We start from the raw sequence: 16,428 nt of genomic DNA on the forward strand, positions 1-16,428 counted from the left end.
AGTGTTTATTTTTCACTCCTCTACCTGTGGAGTTTTCAGCTAAACATAAGTAGGGCTGTCACTATTGATTATATCAGTAACTGAGTGACCTATTGATCATTTTAAGAGATGAATTGAGTAAGCAGAGTTTTAAAGAGGAGCAAATAATACAAAAACAGGCTTAACTGTACAATAACAAAAGATCCAAAAACTCTAAAATAACTTACTGGAAACTAGGGAGCCTTTAAAAAGATGTCTTTAACTAGAACCTGCCACCCCTGGAGTTACAGTGCATGTACTTGGGCCACAGTGAAATGTACCAGCATGTAAAATCGTCATTTTCTGTGTGCTACCGTGTTTTCTATCACTGTTTAAATTATGCACAAGACTTCTTTATTCTTGCATGCACTGTGATTTTTTCCGTGCGAATGCCTGAGCTCATTCAGAGCTCAGTTCAGATCAGTAAGTACATATTGTGGATTTGTTTATTCAGAATAAAACGTGACTGATATGTACTTTATGTACATATTCATAAGTCTGCTAGATCAAAAATGTAGTTTTTTTAAACAAGCTTAATAAAAAAACAATTTCAGCTTTGTTCGATCACATCTTTACACAGAGAAAGTGCACTGTTTTGGTGTTGGCCTTAAAGGGTTTAAAAATATACACTAAAAAAAATAAAGACAAACCGTTAACACAGAAGAAAATACAAAAACGTGATGTGTATATAAATGGGTTCATCGACCTGGTGTAAAGACAACTTTCAATCGACTATTATTTTTTAAATGAAGTAACTGTGACAGCTCTAGGTATAACATGACTAGAGCCAGGACTATGGCTGGTATTACTCAAAGTCTTTAACAATGCCAATCTCTGAGTTACCAGCAATGACTCAGACCTGCCTAGAACTATGAGACACTTGTGTCTACCCCTTCCCTTTCGCTCCTCATGCCTCATCCAATACCATCGTTATTATTTTACCACACTTGCATCATGCTCCTCTAACACATCACCTTTCATTACTACTGCTCTTTCCATCCGCAGCTTGGCCATTGCATGTTGTAACAAATGATGTCAGACTGTTGTCAAAAACCGCGTCACGACGTGTGGCAAAAACCTGCTGCCAGCATATGCTATTAGCTGAGCCGCTTTGTCACCTCCATGCTGAATGCTGTCAGACAAAGCCTTTCCCCCGTTCCCCTGCAGTGGGTGTCTGTGTGTATGTATAGACGTGGGTCTCGCTGCTCTCAAGCTTAGATTTCTGGAGCGCAGGACCAGTCACCTTACGCGCTAGCCTCCAGCTGAGCGATGCATTCACACCCTGTCAACCCCGGCAGCATGGGGAGCGCGCTGCTATTTCAGTGCCCTCCGCAACACGGCCTGCTCGCTAAATGGTACTGGCGTGCCTTCGGAGACGACGAGCACACAAAAGCTGTTTGCTCTCCATGGAGAGAGAGAGAAAGAGAGATAGAGAGGGAGAGGCTACAGAGAAAGAGTAGAGAGAATGTAGACAGAGATCAGACCATCTGTAAATGTCTGTAGCCTAAATGCACTGTCAGAGCTAATGTACTAACAGCCTGTGGTTTCCATTACATTTACAATGGTCATGATAAGAGACACTGGCTAACATTTAGAATGAACAAACAAAGGGACAACAAGAACAGCCTGAACACTTTTGCAACAAAAAAAAACTTCTGTATAGACATAAATAATAGTAAGTCACAATTTACTGAGTTGTCAATTACTTTGTTTAACTCTGCGTCTGATGCCACTACCATGTCTTTGTCACCGCGACGCTGAGATTGGTCCACCACCTAAATAATAACTGGTCAGCTGTGGTCATATGATGGTCTCTTTCCATTGATGGACAAGGTGGCACCTACAGGTAACGGGTATTCAGACCCTTTGGTTTTTGTTATTTAATGTACTTCCAGCGCATGTGTCCACTTCAGATTTGCAAACATCATGTCTTTGAAAATGAAACTGATTTATACACTACATTCAAATATATACATAAATACTGTATATATAAAGTTCTAGATATTTAATGCTGCAAAGAAAGGTTTTCATACGAAGTGCACGTGGTGTCACAAAACAATTATGTTGAAGATGAATGCTCTTTGCTGGACAATGCTGGACAACTGGGCCAATACTATGCAAGTGCAACCACAATGAACCCTCCCCAGAAAGGTGCTCCGCAAAATATTTCACAATGCGATCTGATGCTACTGACTCATGATAAGAAACAGCAGTCAATTATAAAGAGCTTCAGGACAACCTTAGAGCAGCAGGAGTGATGGTTACACAGAGAACAACAGGCAATGAACTTCACCATATCCAACAATCCACTCAACTTACAGTGAAGTGTGGGGGTGGGAGCATCATGATACAGGGCTACTAATTCTCAGCAAAACGACACTGGGCCATTACATGTCTTCGAAAGAAGCATCAATGGAATGAAGTACCGGGAGACTGTTAGGAGAGAATTTAATCTCACTAGGTGAGAAACTGAGTCTGGGGGAAGAGAGATGTTTCAACAAGATAATGCCAACAAGCATACAACCAAAAAAATGAGGTAAAGCTGCCTGATCTAGTCAATCTCCTGACTTGAATCTTCCTGAAAATGTCTGAAGGACTTTAAAATTGCGAAGGGCCTGAATAACCTTGGTCATGATCTTCCAAGAGGATTTGGCCCATTCTGAACCACAATGCTGCAAAAAGCTAATGGCTCAAAACCGTTACTGTCAACAACGACTTTGCAACAATGTACTAATTTTATTTATTTGTTGTGCCTGACTACTTTCTATCAATTCGCTACTATCAATTTTGCTTTTAAACATGTCGTCTTTTGTATTCTTATAAATAGTCTTTTGTTTATAAGTACAGAGTCAAAAGACAAAATGTGTGTAAATGCACTAATAATACATTATTAGAAGTGTCAGAAGTGTCTGAATACTTGTTTCCCATCACTGTATATGGTAAGGTAGGTACAAAGTAGTTAAAGACCTGGTAACTCATTGTATATAAATAAATATATTAAAAGCAAGAAATAAACCCTTTTAGACATTCTCTCCAGCACTAGACCTCTGCCCCACAGGCCAGACGGTCTGAAGCAGGGTCAAGCGAGGCTAGGCATCGCCCCCAGCATGCCGTGAGTAAGGCTCCTCTCCACTCACGATAATGGCCGTCCCCACTGTGCTGTGACTCAGTTCCCCCTCTCTTTAGACTCCTGAACATCGGTTCCAGCCTCGCGCCCTGCCCCTAAATGAGTCAGCCCACCAACACCAACAGCTAACAGCTCCCTGGTGGGACTCTGTCAAGACCAGGATCAGTTGATGTTCTCTCAAGAGGGGACTACTCAGATAAGGCAATAAATCACTTAAACCTGCGTTTTTCACATAAAACAAAAGTGGTGAAAATAGCAACGCACTGAATTTAACTGATTCAATTGTATTCACTATTTGCACATAAATAAAATGTATTACATCAACACAATGTTGCCTTTCAGTTTTCTTACTTCTGGCAATCATGCAACATTCAGCACTGTGCAAAAGTCAGAGACCACTCCTTATTTATTTCATTTAAAGTCCACTTGCATAAGGGAGAGGACAATTGGAAAAAAAGTGAAAAAACAAGATATTTCAAAACCAGAGTTAAAAATATTAAAATATACAGAGAAAAAAACTGACACCATCTATAAAAGAGCACTTAGAGCTTTCATCTTTGAGAGAGAGCATAGAATCAAGCTTCACTCCACATTCACAGGTGTTCCTGTCCATCTTTCCACTGCGAGAAGACAACTCAACGCTATAAGTCTGAAAGGATGTGTAGCTGTCAAGAAAAGAGGAAACAGACATAAAAGAATAAAAACTGCAAATCAAAGAAGAGCAATAATAAATAATTTTAACTAAATTTAACTAAAGACCAACAGCGAGTTTGTTGAACTTTACCGCTCTTACCATTAGTAGCCTGTTAATGAAGAAACATTACTTTTAATTTGACGGTTTTCCCATTTCATAAGTGAAGACTGAACTCATCTCAAGTAAGATGACACTCGAACACAAAGGGTTGTGGTAGAACTAAGCACTGAGATCAGACCGTCTCTGTCAAAGAATGAAAGCTGTAAGTTGCTGAGGCTTCTGTACAATTTTCTGTTAAATAAACACTTTCTGCTTATCCTGTAAAATGAATTGACTGGAAATGAAATAAAGTAGAAGTGGTTTGACTTCTGCACAGAACTGCAGTTTATTCATGTGAAAAACATTACACAATTAAATGGAGTAAATCCTTTTTATCACTGAAGATGATCTGGATTGAGATGGCACATGATGAGTCCACGAGAATGAAATAAAAGGTTCAAACTGACATCAGAATACAAGAAGCTATCAGTTCACACTCACCGGGAAACTAAAAGATGAGGAAGTATCAAAGCAGACAGATGAGGAAGAGACATGGTCATATGACTTACAGCTTTTGTAGACAGTGGGGGTTCATGTGAGTATACTGTGTCATGTGATGATGACTCTTTGGAAGCCTGGTTTTACACTCTCACTGTGGGAGACACTAAACTGACTCTAGAAATCAATCATGTGTCAAATACCAGCTTAGACGAACCCCCAAGAGAGAGGATACTCTGTAGGAAGTGCCTTACCTTGTGGTTTGGAAGTGAGTGCCTCCTTGCTGATGGAAACCTTGCCGATAACATCATCTCGGCTGGAAACAGAAAGGGTTAAATATCGTGTGAGCAGGGCGATGCAGTACAAGCTTGAATCGGTGACCATATTCACAATTCTGCACAGCACAATGTCAGAGCGCTCTGGATAATAGGAGGTTTAGTCATAATTAATTCATATCTAGACAAGTCTACATGGTATAGGGATCTCTGATTAGCTATGAGCCATCGTTAATTACCATATTAAGTCATTAGCTTGAAATAGCACGATGAGAGGGGAAGTGAATGAGCAAGCTGAAAGAAATTAGCTGTTTTAACAGTGGGGTGCAAAGAGCACGATGATGTCTGCGTGTGTGACACACAGGCAGATCCTGACCTGAGAGAGTCTTCATCCATCACATGCAGGGACACGGTGTGAAAGGAAGGTGGGAGATGGACATTGTATTCCTCGCCCCAGAAAGGGGACAGCGTCTTCCATATTGTTGCTGTCCTGAGGGAGAAAGATGTTTAAAAAACTGAAGTCAGTGGCAGAGAAAGCACTGATAAAGAAAAATATCCCACCCGAAAATGCTGAGGTTGTTAAGAATATATGAAACCTAGTCTGGACAAAATAGCAGTATTTCACCTGTAACACATCACCTTGTTCCAAAAAACTTTCCTTTATAATCAGTGCCATGTGTGTTTTGAGCAAAACATTGCTTCAATACATAGTTTTAGGTTTATAATGCATTTAAAAACTCTTTTGAATGGTATATGCTTGCTTGGACGATGTTCTCAACCCACAGGCTGGTCAACCCCTAAATCATTTGGCTCAATATATGAAAATACATAAAGTTCCTTCAAACTAGCAGGAGACAGCCATCACTGTGGACTGTTAACAGCACACTCATTATTCAGTAACTACTATGAATTACTAGGCAACTACCAGGAAACTAATATTTAAGTTATGTAGGTATAAAGAGAAGAGCTGTGCCCACATTTAACTCATGCCCTTGCAGTTTAGTTTGCTAATTAATGAAACTTATTCAACTAGGTTTTAGGGTCAGGGTTAGCACTGTACAGCACTGTGCAAAAGTCAGAGACAACCCTTCTGTTTAAATCATTTCCAGTCAAAACCGGCCATTAAATAAAAGTTATTTATTTAAAAAAAAAAATAAAAAAGCAGAAACATATATTTAACATTGAACACTAACTGGAGATAAAACATTACTATACAACATAGAAAAAAATGGGACTGCTATCTGTCACCTTCAGATAAACAGTGTTTAAAGCTTTCATCTTTGAGAGAGAGGAGAAAATCAAGCTCCACTCTTGCTTCAGATATGAAAAGATCCAAAGGTCGTTTCTATTCTTCCACTGTAAGACCTCCACGCTATGGGTCTGAAAGGATGTTTAACTGTCAAAGAGCCGTTACTGAGAAAAGGAAATAACAAGAAAATAAAATTTGCACTAAAATACTGAAACTGGACAGCTGAGATATGGAGTACGGTTATATGAACTGATGAGTCTGAATTTGTAACTCAGATCGTGAGAGAAAATTCAACTTCTAAGAAGTGTTTACAAGCATAAAACATCCCTGCAGATTTCTTTGAAAAACTGAAAGCGAAACAGAATGTAGCTGTAATAAAGGCAAAGGATACAATAAATACTGAAATAGATTTTATTATATTTAACTACTGAGGCTTCTGTATAATGTTTCGTTAAATATGTTTCCTGCTTATCCTGAGGCTGAAAAATTAATAACCTGTACCTAATGTCCATTATGACTGGAAATTAAACAAATAAAAGGCCGCGCTCTGATGTTTGAACTGTCCTGTGTTTGGTATCCCCTGCACACACGACAACGCTTAGCTCTGAATTCTTACTGTCAACATGACACAAACCAAGCAAACCCACAAACAGCCCACGGTCTGATAAAACAAACAAGCATGCAATAACTCGCCCCTCTATTGACCAAACTCTGGGCGCAACACACAGAAACCAATAACCGGGTGATTCTAAACATAAGACGCTCACCGTGTTGAGTCAGCTAACATTCTGTCACTGGGCATACAAGAATACAATTCAGCAAGTAAAACATTAACCAGGCAGCCTTGTTTTTTGTGTGTTTTCTGGTCCAAGACATCTTGTGCGCAAACATGAAGGCTTGTGAAAAAGGCCTGCCAAAAAAGTCAGCATGGTTGACCACTGGTTTTTGCTGGTATGCCATGTTTCCTATAAAGGGGGTCGTCCATATGCACACTGAGCTCATGACCTGGTTACATTCATAATGACTAGCTTAAACTACCCCCTTGGTCCTCCTATCACATACCGCCCCTACTTCACCCAAGAAGATGATCACACCAGCATGCGTTTTAGGTACAATGCCTGTGTATGACGTTAATATTACGCTGACGTGCATAAAAACAAGTAGCATTTTGAGTCATCTGCCACAGACACTGTTGCAATGCCGCCCTCTTTATGGACTTTATTGAGCGTGCTTCAGAATAATTCATGACTCACTTAGACTCGTGGGGGTTGCGCCAGTGGTCATAGCACGAGAGAGGGGGCTGAGCAATAGATATAATAGATAAATGAAACAATATTTCACCGCAGTACACAGCGCACAGCACACAGCTGGCACGTTTTGGCTTTTTTTCTGCACAGCTGCTTTCAGCAGTTTATTCCACACACATAATGACCAGGATTTCAATTACGAAGAGTGAATGAAAAAGGGCTTTGGTGCAGGAAATCTCATTTGAAACCTGTTAAATCTATGGTAATCGACTCAGGGAGACGAAGCAGGGTCAGCTGCGAGACCTAATACGTGGCTCAGAGTGGAATGTGGAAGGAAAATAGAAAATCAGTCATACTGTACCTTATAATGGCCTCGTTATCAATTCGCACAATGCAGTATGGATCGCTGCTCCCGGTTCTGTGAGACAATTGAACAATAGCAATATGTTACACACAATGCATAAGCTATTTCCTACACACAGGTAACTAATTAACCCAAACAATGATTGTCATCAAGCTCCACTGCTTTGTGTTATCAGAACGGCGGACGAAGAGGCGCTAATTGAAATTCTGAGACTGGCTCAAATATGCAAAGATTCTCGAGCCAATTCTCGAATACGAAATGAATGCTGATGATAACAATACGCAGCCAGGATTTTGATGACGTGTAAAGAAAATATTAACACAAAAGGGAGATTTTCTTTTCTCTCCTGGCTTGTGTTCCTCTTTCATCCCATATGCCACAGGTAGAGGAGTGAATCCTTTGGTGTGTCAAAGCTATGCCAAAGGATACGCCCACATGAAGGCATCCCTCGTGAAGCCTTTGGAGAGCATCGGTTCAAAGGAGACTCCAGACAGACAGACAGGCAGGCAGGCAGGCAAGCAGACAGACACTGCTGTTTCTGATTGCTCGGTCAGAGATCCGCTTTTATGTCGGAGTACAGTGGAGGTTCCTCATCAAAATAATAGTCTAGCCTTCGAACGTTGTCTTGTTGTATGCCAATAAAATGACAGTAGTGTTCAAGCGCAAAGGAACTGCGATGATGTTAATCATGGCATGTCACCAAAACCCTTCATCCAGTCACAACATGTGCCATTTTTTTTTCTGCACAAAACACCCCGTCTGCTAGGGTCCAAATGACACTGTCTGTCATGTTGGGGTTGCATACTGGCAGCTATTATACCAGCCGCTCAAAACATCATATTCTTTTTTATTTTGCACTCTGGCAGTGGCGTGCTAGCAAACCCAATCAAAGTAATTAAGGACTTGAAGTAGCAGTCTTTTCATTCCGGCAGGCGTCTGACAACTGGCAAGTAACGAGAGAGTACGTAGAGGGAGTGCTGTTGTCAGGATGAAGACCTTTGAATTCCTCTAGGGAGTAAGGACTGGCAGCAGAAGCAGCCTTTACGAGTGGCATGTGTGAGTTTGTGTAAATAAAGAGGAGAATGGGCGAGTGGATTAGGTGATTCATCTTTGCCTTTTGTTATCAGTGTATGGGGGGAAAAACGGTCTGTCAGAATCAGGTGCTACATCAGACAGCCATGCGGCTTGGCAGTTGAACCACGTACCATCATCTGCACGGCACCTGCAGAAAGATGATAGCGCAGGCGGCGACACACGTGCACACACACACACGCGCGCGCACACATTCATTCTAGGGACGCATGGATACAGCGTTTCTGGGCCCATGACAATCTTTTTTTTTTTTTTTGCATTTCAAAACAAATTCACACTATAATAATGCCTGAGGTTCAGAGAACATATGACAGAAATCTAAAGATGTGTCTTCATAGCTCTGCAAGATTCTTGATTAAATGTGAATCATGATCCTTCTAACTTAAAACGCTTTAACACACCAATTTTGTAAACAATAATAAAGGATCATGGTTCACATTTAATCGAGAATCATGCAGCCCTATAATGTGAATCACAATCGTTCACCATCCTTTGAGAATTTTAAGTTAGAATTGTGAAGGAGCGTGTTTCACATTAAGGGCTGTGCGATTCTCGATTAAACGTGAATCACGATCCTTTATGATTCTAACGGAATATATCAATTTTGTGAAGAACATATGAACAAATCTATAAATAATATTAAATAAATGAGCAAATAAACAAAGATAAAGTAAAATAAATAAATAAAATGCAAAAATCCGGTTTGTAAAACAGCTGAAAGAGAAACCAGTCTGTGCTCTGAGCAGTCCGCCTGCACTCGAGACCAGGGCTTCTGCGGTGACAAATTCAGCCACATGCTGATATGGCAGCGAAACTTTCCACATTTCTGTAATGCTACATTCACAAAAAGTAGTCCTGTATCTTGACATGAGGCTAACAAACGGTAATTAGTGTGTTGTACACTTTACATGCACTCAATAATCTGATCATAATCCAATTTCTGCAGTTATCTGATTAATCAAATGGTCATGTAAACAGCATTCTCTGATCTAGAAATCCGATTAAGAAATCTGATAAGAGAGCTAGATTTTAGCTTAGTAATCAGATTGCAGTGCATGTATACTCTTACTCAGATTTCTTTCAGATTTCTCAGTCTGCGCATGTGCAAAAACAGACAGGAAATAAGCAAACAGCGATGCCGCTAGACGGCAGCAAAACACTTTTGGAGCAACGATGAAACCAATTACATGCTTGAAGTGAAGGATTGATATATTCTTTATTTTCTACTTCTATCTAGTCAATTTTACTGTTTTTTTTTAAAAGCCATAGCATGAAATTTGAGTTTACGTTATGTTTACGTCACATCGTCTTCTGAGAGTTTATTGGCAGGGTGCAAGGCAGAAATCTGATTACTGCCCAATTCATGTAGACCCATTACTCAACTGCATATAAACGCATTGATCAGGTGCCTGACAAAATCAGGTTTTCTGCAGATATCTGATTATTAAGTGCATGTAATTCTGCGCACTCGCCGAATATAAAATTAGCAACATAAAACACAAACCTGTTTTATACCCTAAACAACGCAGCACGACACAAGTGTCATGGTTACAGTTAGAATGCTAGAACACTAGAACATTAGGATCAACTACAGCTGACAAATAAACAAACACTGCACTCAAATTGCCTCCTAAAACTCATCAATTAGAACGTTCACAGTGTTTCTTACTCAATACATTTACTGCTTTCTTTTATTCATATTTGTCTCAACCTAACACACCCAACTATAATCATCTTAAATAACAGCAATTATCTTAATAATTGTATTTAAGCAGTTATGTAGTTATGACACAGCGAAATCAGGCATGATTGTTGGTATTATTTACATTTTTTTATGTTAAAAAGCCACTCTTATCAAGAGCCACTAAGAATGGCATGTGAAGCTAGCATAGGTAATCTTAATCAAGCACTCTTATCCATAAAGCAGTGGTGTTCCTGCCTGAACAGGGAACAGAACCTTCACAATGTATGTGTAGCAATGGTGTTTTTCACTATGCAATCCATTTAAGGGAGTTAAAAACAACAGAAAATCACACCACTATTACTAACACAGTGTGAGTGCAACCTAAAAATAGGGCACTGAATGATGGGTTTCAATTATCATTTCTAACTCCAATACAGGACTGATAGTAATAATAATCTTCCTATTTATAGGTGAGTAATATGTTGGCTGCTTATGAATCATGCACTATTAATACACTGCCACTCTCTCTCTGTAAGCAGGTTCTCTAGGAGTGCATTTCTGGACAGTTACACCTGAGAAATGACACTGTCCAGCCACCTGTCCTGTAACAAAGCCAACCACTGAACTTTTCAAACAAGCTACAAAATTAATTGACCTGTCTGCTCATAAAAGATCACAAGCGATTCAGTTTTATGCCGAGGCAGTTTGTTTGACAGACTGCTGTGTGTGCAAATAAAAAGACAGGTGTTGTCTGATGTTTCAGCTAAAAACAAATCCTGCCAGGTCACGAAACACTATCAGCTTCCCACTGAAGTACGTTGCCAGTTGCCAAATAGCTATATTTCAACACTCTAGGCTGAAAATGTGCTCCGGTAATAGAATCAATAACTGTTTCTATTTCTTTCCCATTATCTTGTCTCTATCACTGAAAAAGACAAGCAAAACTGAATTTTCAAATCAAATCGTCTGACAGAAAGCAATGAATTATTGCTATTGCTGTGAGGATGACTCATAAAGAAAAAGTGCCTGACTTTGATCACTTGGCCGTTTTAAATTGACTGCTCTTTCCTGTGCCATGCAATCGTTTTGCAGATGGAAAGGGTGGCGTGGTTGAACTGAGGACATATTTATTTCCCCAGAAAGCCCAAGCGTCGGAGCCGTTGGTGGAGATGCTCGGATGCAATCTGTCGCTGCTCTGCTCGGCAATGTCACCATGCTGTCAATGTAAACACTCCACATGACATCTGTCCCTTAGCTTCAGCACCGCATACACACATATGTATAACAAACAAACGGAAAAAAGGGAAATTCTCAAGGTCCACGATGATTCATGTCCCAGTTCTTGGACTAAAACCATTTAGGGAGTTTAAAAGAACTGTCATGGGGCCACAGATACTATCGTGAGGCACAAATCTCACTCTCACTAATGAGAAATTATAGCACACAACTCCGTTTTTTGTAATAATAACAAAAATATGTGCATTTTCAATGATATTTCTTTTATACGGACAGATCAGGTGTCATCTAATCAAGATCACTTTGGCGTAATGGCAAATTTTTGTCTGCCTTGTATAGATTAGCTTCAGCAACATAGCCCAGCTTAGTAGAGTAGCAGTTTAAACTCAATGTTTAGACATGAATAATTTAGGTATTTTGACAAAAACCGAGTTGTGTGCCTCACCTTTCATTGGGTTGAATGCAATGTTTGCCAACATTCTGGAAAGTCGGTCCAACTTTGCATCAGCTGCTATGAAAGAAGGCATTCTTTGGCAGAGCACGGACAGATCACTTCAGCGCTTTGACCCATTCACCCTGTTTCAATAACTGTATGCTGTACTACCAACTACTCTTTCCTCACACAGAGCAACGGCCCTCCAGCGAGAGGCGCCCCAGCCCCAGGCTGCTGCAGTCACAAAAGCTGTGGGCGAAAGAGGAAAAATATGGGTTTCATAACTGATGCCCACAAGAGAAAGCGAACAAGGACTCCAGCAGGGGTGTGCGGTTTGGTCCGGGCTACTGCAATCACAAAGGCTGTGGGCGAGAGAGGAAAAACATGGATTTCATAACTCATGCCCACAAGAACGAGTGAACAAGGAGCGCTCACTTCATTACGACGAGGGCGCGTGGTTGGGTGGTGAGTCCTGCCAAACACAAATGGGCACCGTTATCCGGGGAACATACTAAACTCTTCATCATCTGTCACCTGGAGCAAACGTTTACACAAAAGCTTGGCATGTGCTTACATATTAACACTGATAAAAAAAAAGACACGACCAAACACTTCACATGAAACGTGTACAGCACTCCATTAGGCAGAACGAAGCACGTCCACTATGCTGTACTCAGCTGTCTTCAGACCTCTTAAAAGAGACCTGCATAAATCTTCTTGACCAGACCCAACAACAATGAAAGATTCTGGCATTGCCAGCTTTAATTTCTCAAGCTCAAAGTGGTACTTAGTCAGAGAAGCTCGCTTCAGATATTAAATCCAGATACTAAATCTGAGCAGCTGTACTGGAGGCAGCTATTAAAATCACAGCCACGGCGATCCAGTAAGTGACCAGCTTATAATAACTTACTGCTATCATATTAGCCATTTTTAAAAACTGAGCTTGAGTCTTTGTTCAGATTTTATACTAATTTCAGTTTTTATCCTAGACTTTCTTTCAAAAACACAACAGATTTTTCACATTTTCTGCATAATAAATGGTTAAGATGTAAACAAAGTCACTCATAGTCACAGGGTGTAAAGCGCCGTGTCAGTACTGTTCACAGTGCTGCTAATAGGAACCAGACGTCTGAAGTGTTTAATGCCTCTAAAATGTCCCTGACAGAAAGTTACTACATTAAATGATTATACATATTCAGCTTGATGTCTGAGACATTGTTTTACAGTAGTTTTGTGATCAAATGTTGGGCTACAACGTATTTTGATCAATTCATTTCAACCTATTCATGGTGGAAGGATACATGAAGGCAACATAGTCCCCAAAGAATGCTTTCTTTTTCCAGATTTTCCACTATTTTTCCATTACTGACATTGCATATAAAAGCTCAGAAGACAAGTGTAGGTTCACTAGTGGCTTTGGATAGTAAATAAAATATATTCGTGTTCAAGTTTCTCTACAAATGAAACCCTTCATACCAAAACACTCTAAATGACTTTATGTCTCAACCGCTGAATTTTGAAAAGTGGGTGGAATTCCCCTTCGGCATTCACCTCACAAACTGGTCAATACTGACATGCCGAGTTTGTTCACATTTGCCTCCCATTAAACATCACTAGCAATAAACCAGTTTCCATATTACTGCTGCTTTTCTTTTTTTAGGTTCTGTGTCAATCATTTCGTATTTAATGTCGTATTTTCTAACACACATTGGCGGATGTTCTTCAGTTTGTAGTTTCGCGTGTGAGGAAATTCAGTCAAGCTCGGCCAACTTGAGCTACCGAAAGTGGCACGACATGGGAAAAGAGAAATAACACACAGAAACACAAAAATATTACTTACATGTCCTTAATAGGCAAATTTTTCGCTTCCACAATTCGAATGAACAGAGTGCTTCGCTTTGCCATGTCGTTGTCGTTTTTAACGGTCGTTTATAGTTCTGGTCGTTTCAGTAACGGCTGTGAAACCGCGCACTGACATTATGAGCGTTTAAAAAATCCGTTTTACGCACTAAAATAATGTGTAAAATTCAACGCATTCTCTAAAAACGTCTGCGAAGACACCGGGCGAGAGACACTCGCTCGCACAGATTTTGCCCTCTGCATACGCTGAAACAGTGTGTGACGAGAAGCGATATTATTTTTCCACACCCGTATTCCGGAAAACCCCGCCCGCCGTGCTTCGATTGGATGGTAGTGTCTCGTGTCTTGCGCTCGGATTGGCCAGTCTGTTCGGACTAGCCAATCCCACACCGGAGGGCGGGACATTTCCAGAATACAGGTGGGAAACATCGTAACGCCAAGCAGACTTCTAGTTGGGGGGCGTGGCAGCCTGAGACATCTCGGCACTGGATTGGAGAAACCGAGGCGTGACGCGCCCTCCGAGCCCTTCAGCTGGAAACCACACATTTCAACATTGAGTTTGTGTGTGTGTGTGTGTGTGTGTGTGTGTGTGTGTGTGTGTGTAATATCTATACTTCTTGTATGCAAATAAGATGAGGAGCGGCCAATCAGGCTGTTGATGTGTCACGCAAAACATTCACAACGTGGGACAACTTACACCAATCGGCCTCGGTCCTTCTCCAGGAGATGTGCTTTCCTGTAGAGTTCAGATCTAAGCTCTATCTGTCAAACTTTACTTTTTCCCAAAGCATCTGACCCAGCCAATCGTGGGCACCTGAAGAAGTTAAGCAGCCCAAGCAGGTGTGTCAGAATGTTGTTCGTGTGGCTAGACCAGAGAAAACACACACACCCATCCACACACACCTTCTAAGCCGCTTCTCCTGCTGGGTCGCGGGGGGGGGGACGGGGGTGCTGGAGCCTATCCCAGTCACTGGGCGAAAGGCAGGACACACCCACAGATCGAACCGAGATCAGTGAGAAGAATTGCCACTCAACGACGCTAGAGGGCGCTCCTGAGTGAGTCAAAAATGAATGGGTTTTAAGCTTTTGCGCAAAATCAGGGACCTCTTTTCCACTGCAGGGCCAGACGGTGCCGAGCACGGAGGGCCGTTTCAGTGGCTTTTCCACAATGGCGTGGTTCGACAACCCGGGCTCAGCTCGTTTATGTTTTTGGCAGGGTTAGCTAACCGTACTTGGTGCGCAAAAACGTTCGGTGGGATGATATAACAACGTAGCTACTCGCTAATTTGTTCTGTGTTTATGCTGATATTGGGCCAACGCCCTACGGTGTTATTTCAAACTGGAAAACTAATCAAATAAGTTTAGTTCACTCATAGCCACGCCATATAAATGAAAGCAGTGCATGATTTTAAATCCACCACTCAATAAACATCAAAGCTTCAATCCAACGCCAATTTCTAAATGTTAAACTGCGCTGATAACCAGGATAGTAGCCTAGCTGGTTCATATTAACCTATCTGGGTTAGCAGGCCTGATCCTGACAAATAAAAGCAAGACTGGCTAAGCTTCAATGATAACTCAAATCTGAGAGAAAGAAGTCGAGGGGAAGGTCCTAGCTAAGCTAATGATCGTTGGCTCCTCTGTCCTAGCTAACTCAGCTTAAGAGATCCAAACAGCCCAGCACAGGTTCGAGGAACTGATTTTGTGCTGTCACAGGTATAAATGTTAAAAAACATGCAAGAGCAAAGTGGACTTGGTGTTAGAGTGACAAGAAGCCAAAATCAAGCCTGTTTTGTAGGGTGTTAAGCTGTGGCCTTCTAGGCTAAGCTAACACGAGTGTACTGTGCCTCCCACTGTTAGCGATGCTTAAAATACCTGTTTAGAGGATAAAGACTCCCACATGATTGAGCAAATTCGAATGACTGCCACTGAAAAGACAGAGTTTAGAGGGGAAAGAACTTGAGAGTATGCCGAGAGTTGGTGGCTGGTGTACATGTATGCTCAACAGTGAAAATAAGCCATTACCAGGGAAAGGAATTGCAACCATTTTCATCTATAGCCTCCATTACCTCCCTGGTGATGCTCTGCCAGACCTTTAGTGCAGTTATCTTCAGTTACTGATGGTTACTGGTGTCTTTTACGTTCAGTTTAGCCTTCAGAAAGTGAAATGCATACTCCACTAGAGCTGGATGGAGATGAAGAGGTCAACTTAACAATTGCAGAACATTCCACTTCTACAAAGCCTTGGGTTGCTTTTGTGGTATGCTTTGAGTCATCTGGCTGAATCTGAGCAGGTCATATAGCTCCATACACTTCAGAATTCTGCTGCTCCTGTCAGCAGTCATATTACCGATAAATACAAGGGAACCAATTCCAGTGGACAACACTACCTCCACCATGCTTGACAGATGAGGCAGTATGCTGTGCATCATAAGCAGTTCCTTCTCTTCTCCATTCTCGTCTCTTCCCATCATATCAGTACGAGTTGATCTTTGTGTCATCTGTCCGTATGATGACGTTCCAGAACCGTCCAAGTACTTTTTAGCCCCTAAAAATGGGAAGCTGTGTATGAAAATTTCTAAACTGGATTTGGTTGTAAATTCCATCAAATT

The 16,428-nt window shown here is 41.1% G+C and overlaps 1 protein-coding gene across 1 annotated transcript in view; it reads right to left on the reverse strand.

The window, feature by feature from the left end:
- Positions 1 to 14,057, reverse strand: part of rasa4 (RAS p21 protein activator 4) — a 38,215-nt gene extending 24,158 nt beyond the window's left edge. Inside the window, exons 1-4 of the mRNA XM_017699548.2 lie at positions 13,797 to 14,057; positions 7,509 to 7,565; positions 5,028 to 5,141; positions 4,631 to 4,692 (exon numbers count right to left, since the gene is read on the reverse strand). Of these exons, the coding sequence (XP_017555037.1) occupies positions 4,631 to 4,692; positions 5,028 to 5,141; positions 7,509 to 7,565; positions 13,797 to 13,861 (298 nt within the window). The 5' untranslated portion in view covers positions 13,862 to 14,057. The remainder of the gene's footprint in view (positions 1 to 4,630; positions 4,693 to 5,027; positions 5,142 to 7,508; positions 7,566 to 13,796) is intronic.
- Positions 14,058 to 16,428: the final 2,371 nt, after the last annotated feature.

The sequence above is a fragment of the Pygocentrus nattereri genome, chromosome 23 (assembly GCF_015220715.1).
Source record: "Pygocentrus nattereri isolate fPygNat1 chromosome 23, fPygNat1.pri, whole genome shotgun sequence".
NCBI classification, from domain to species: domain Eukaryota; kingdom Metazoa; phylum Chordata; class Actinopteri; order Characiformes; family Serrasalmidae; genus Pygocentrus; species Pygocentrus nattereri.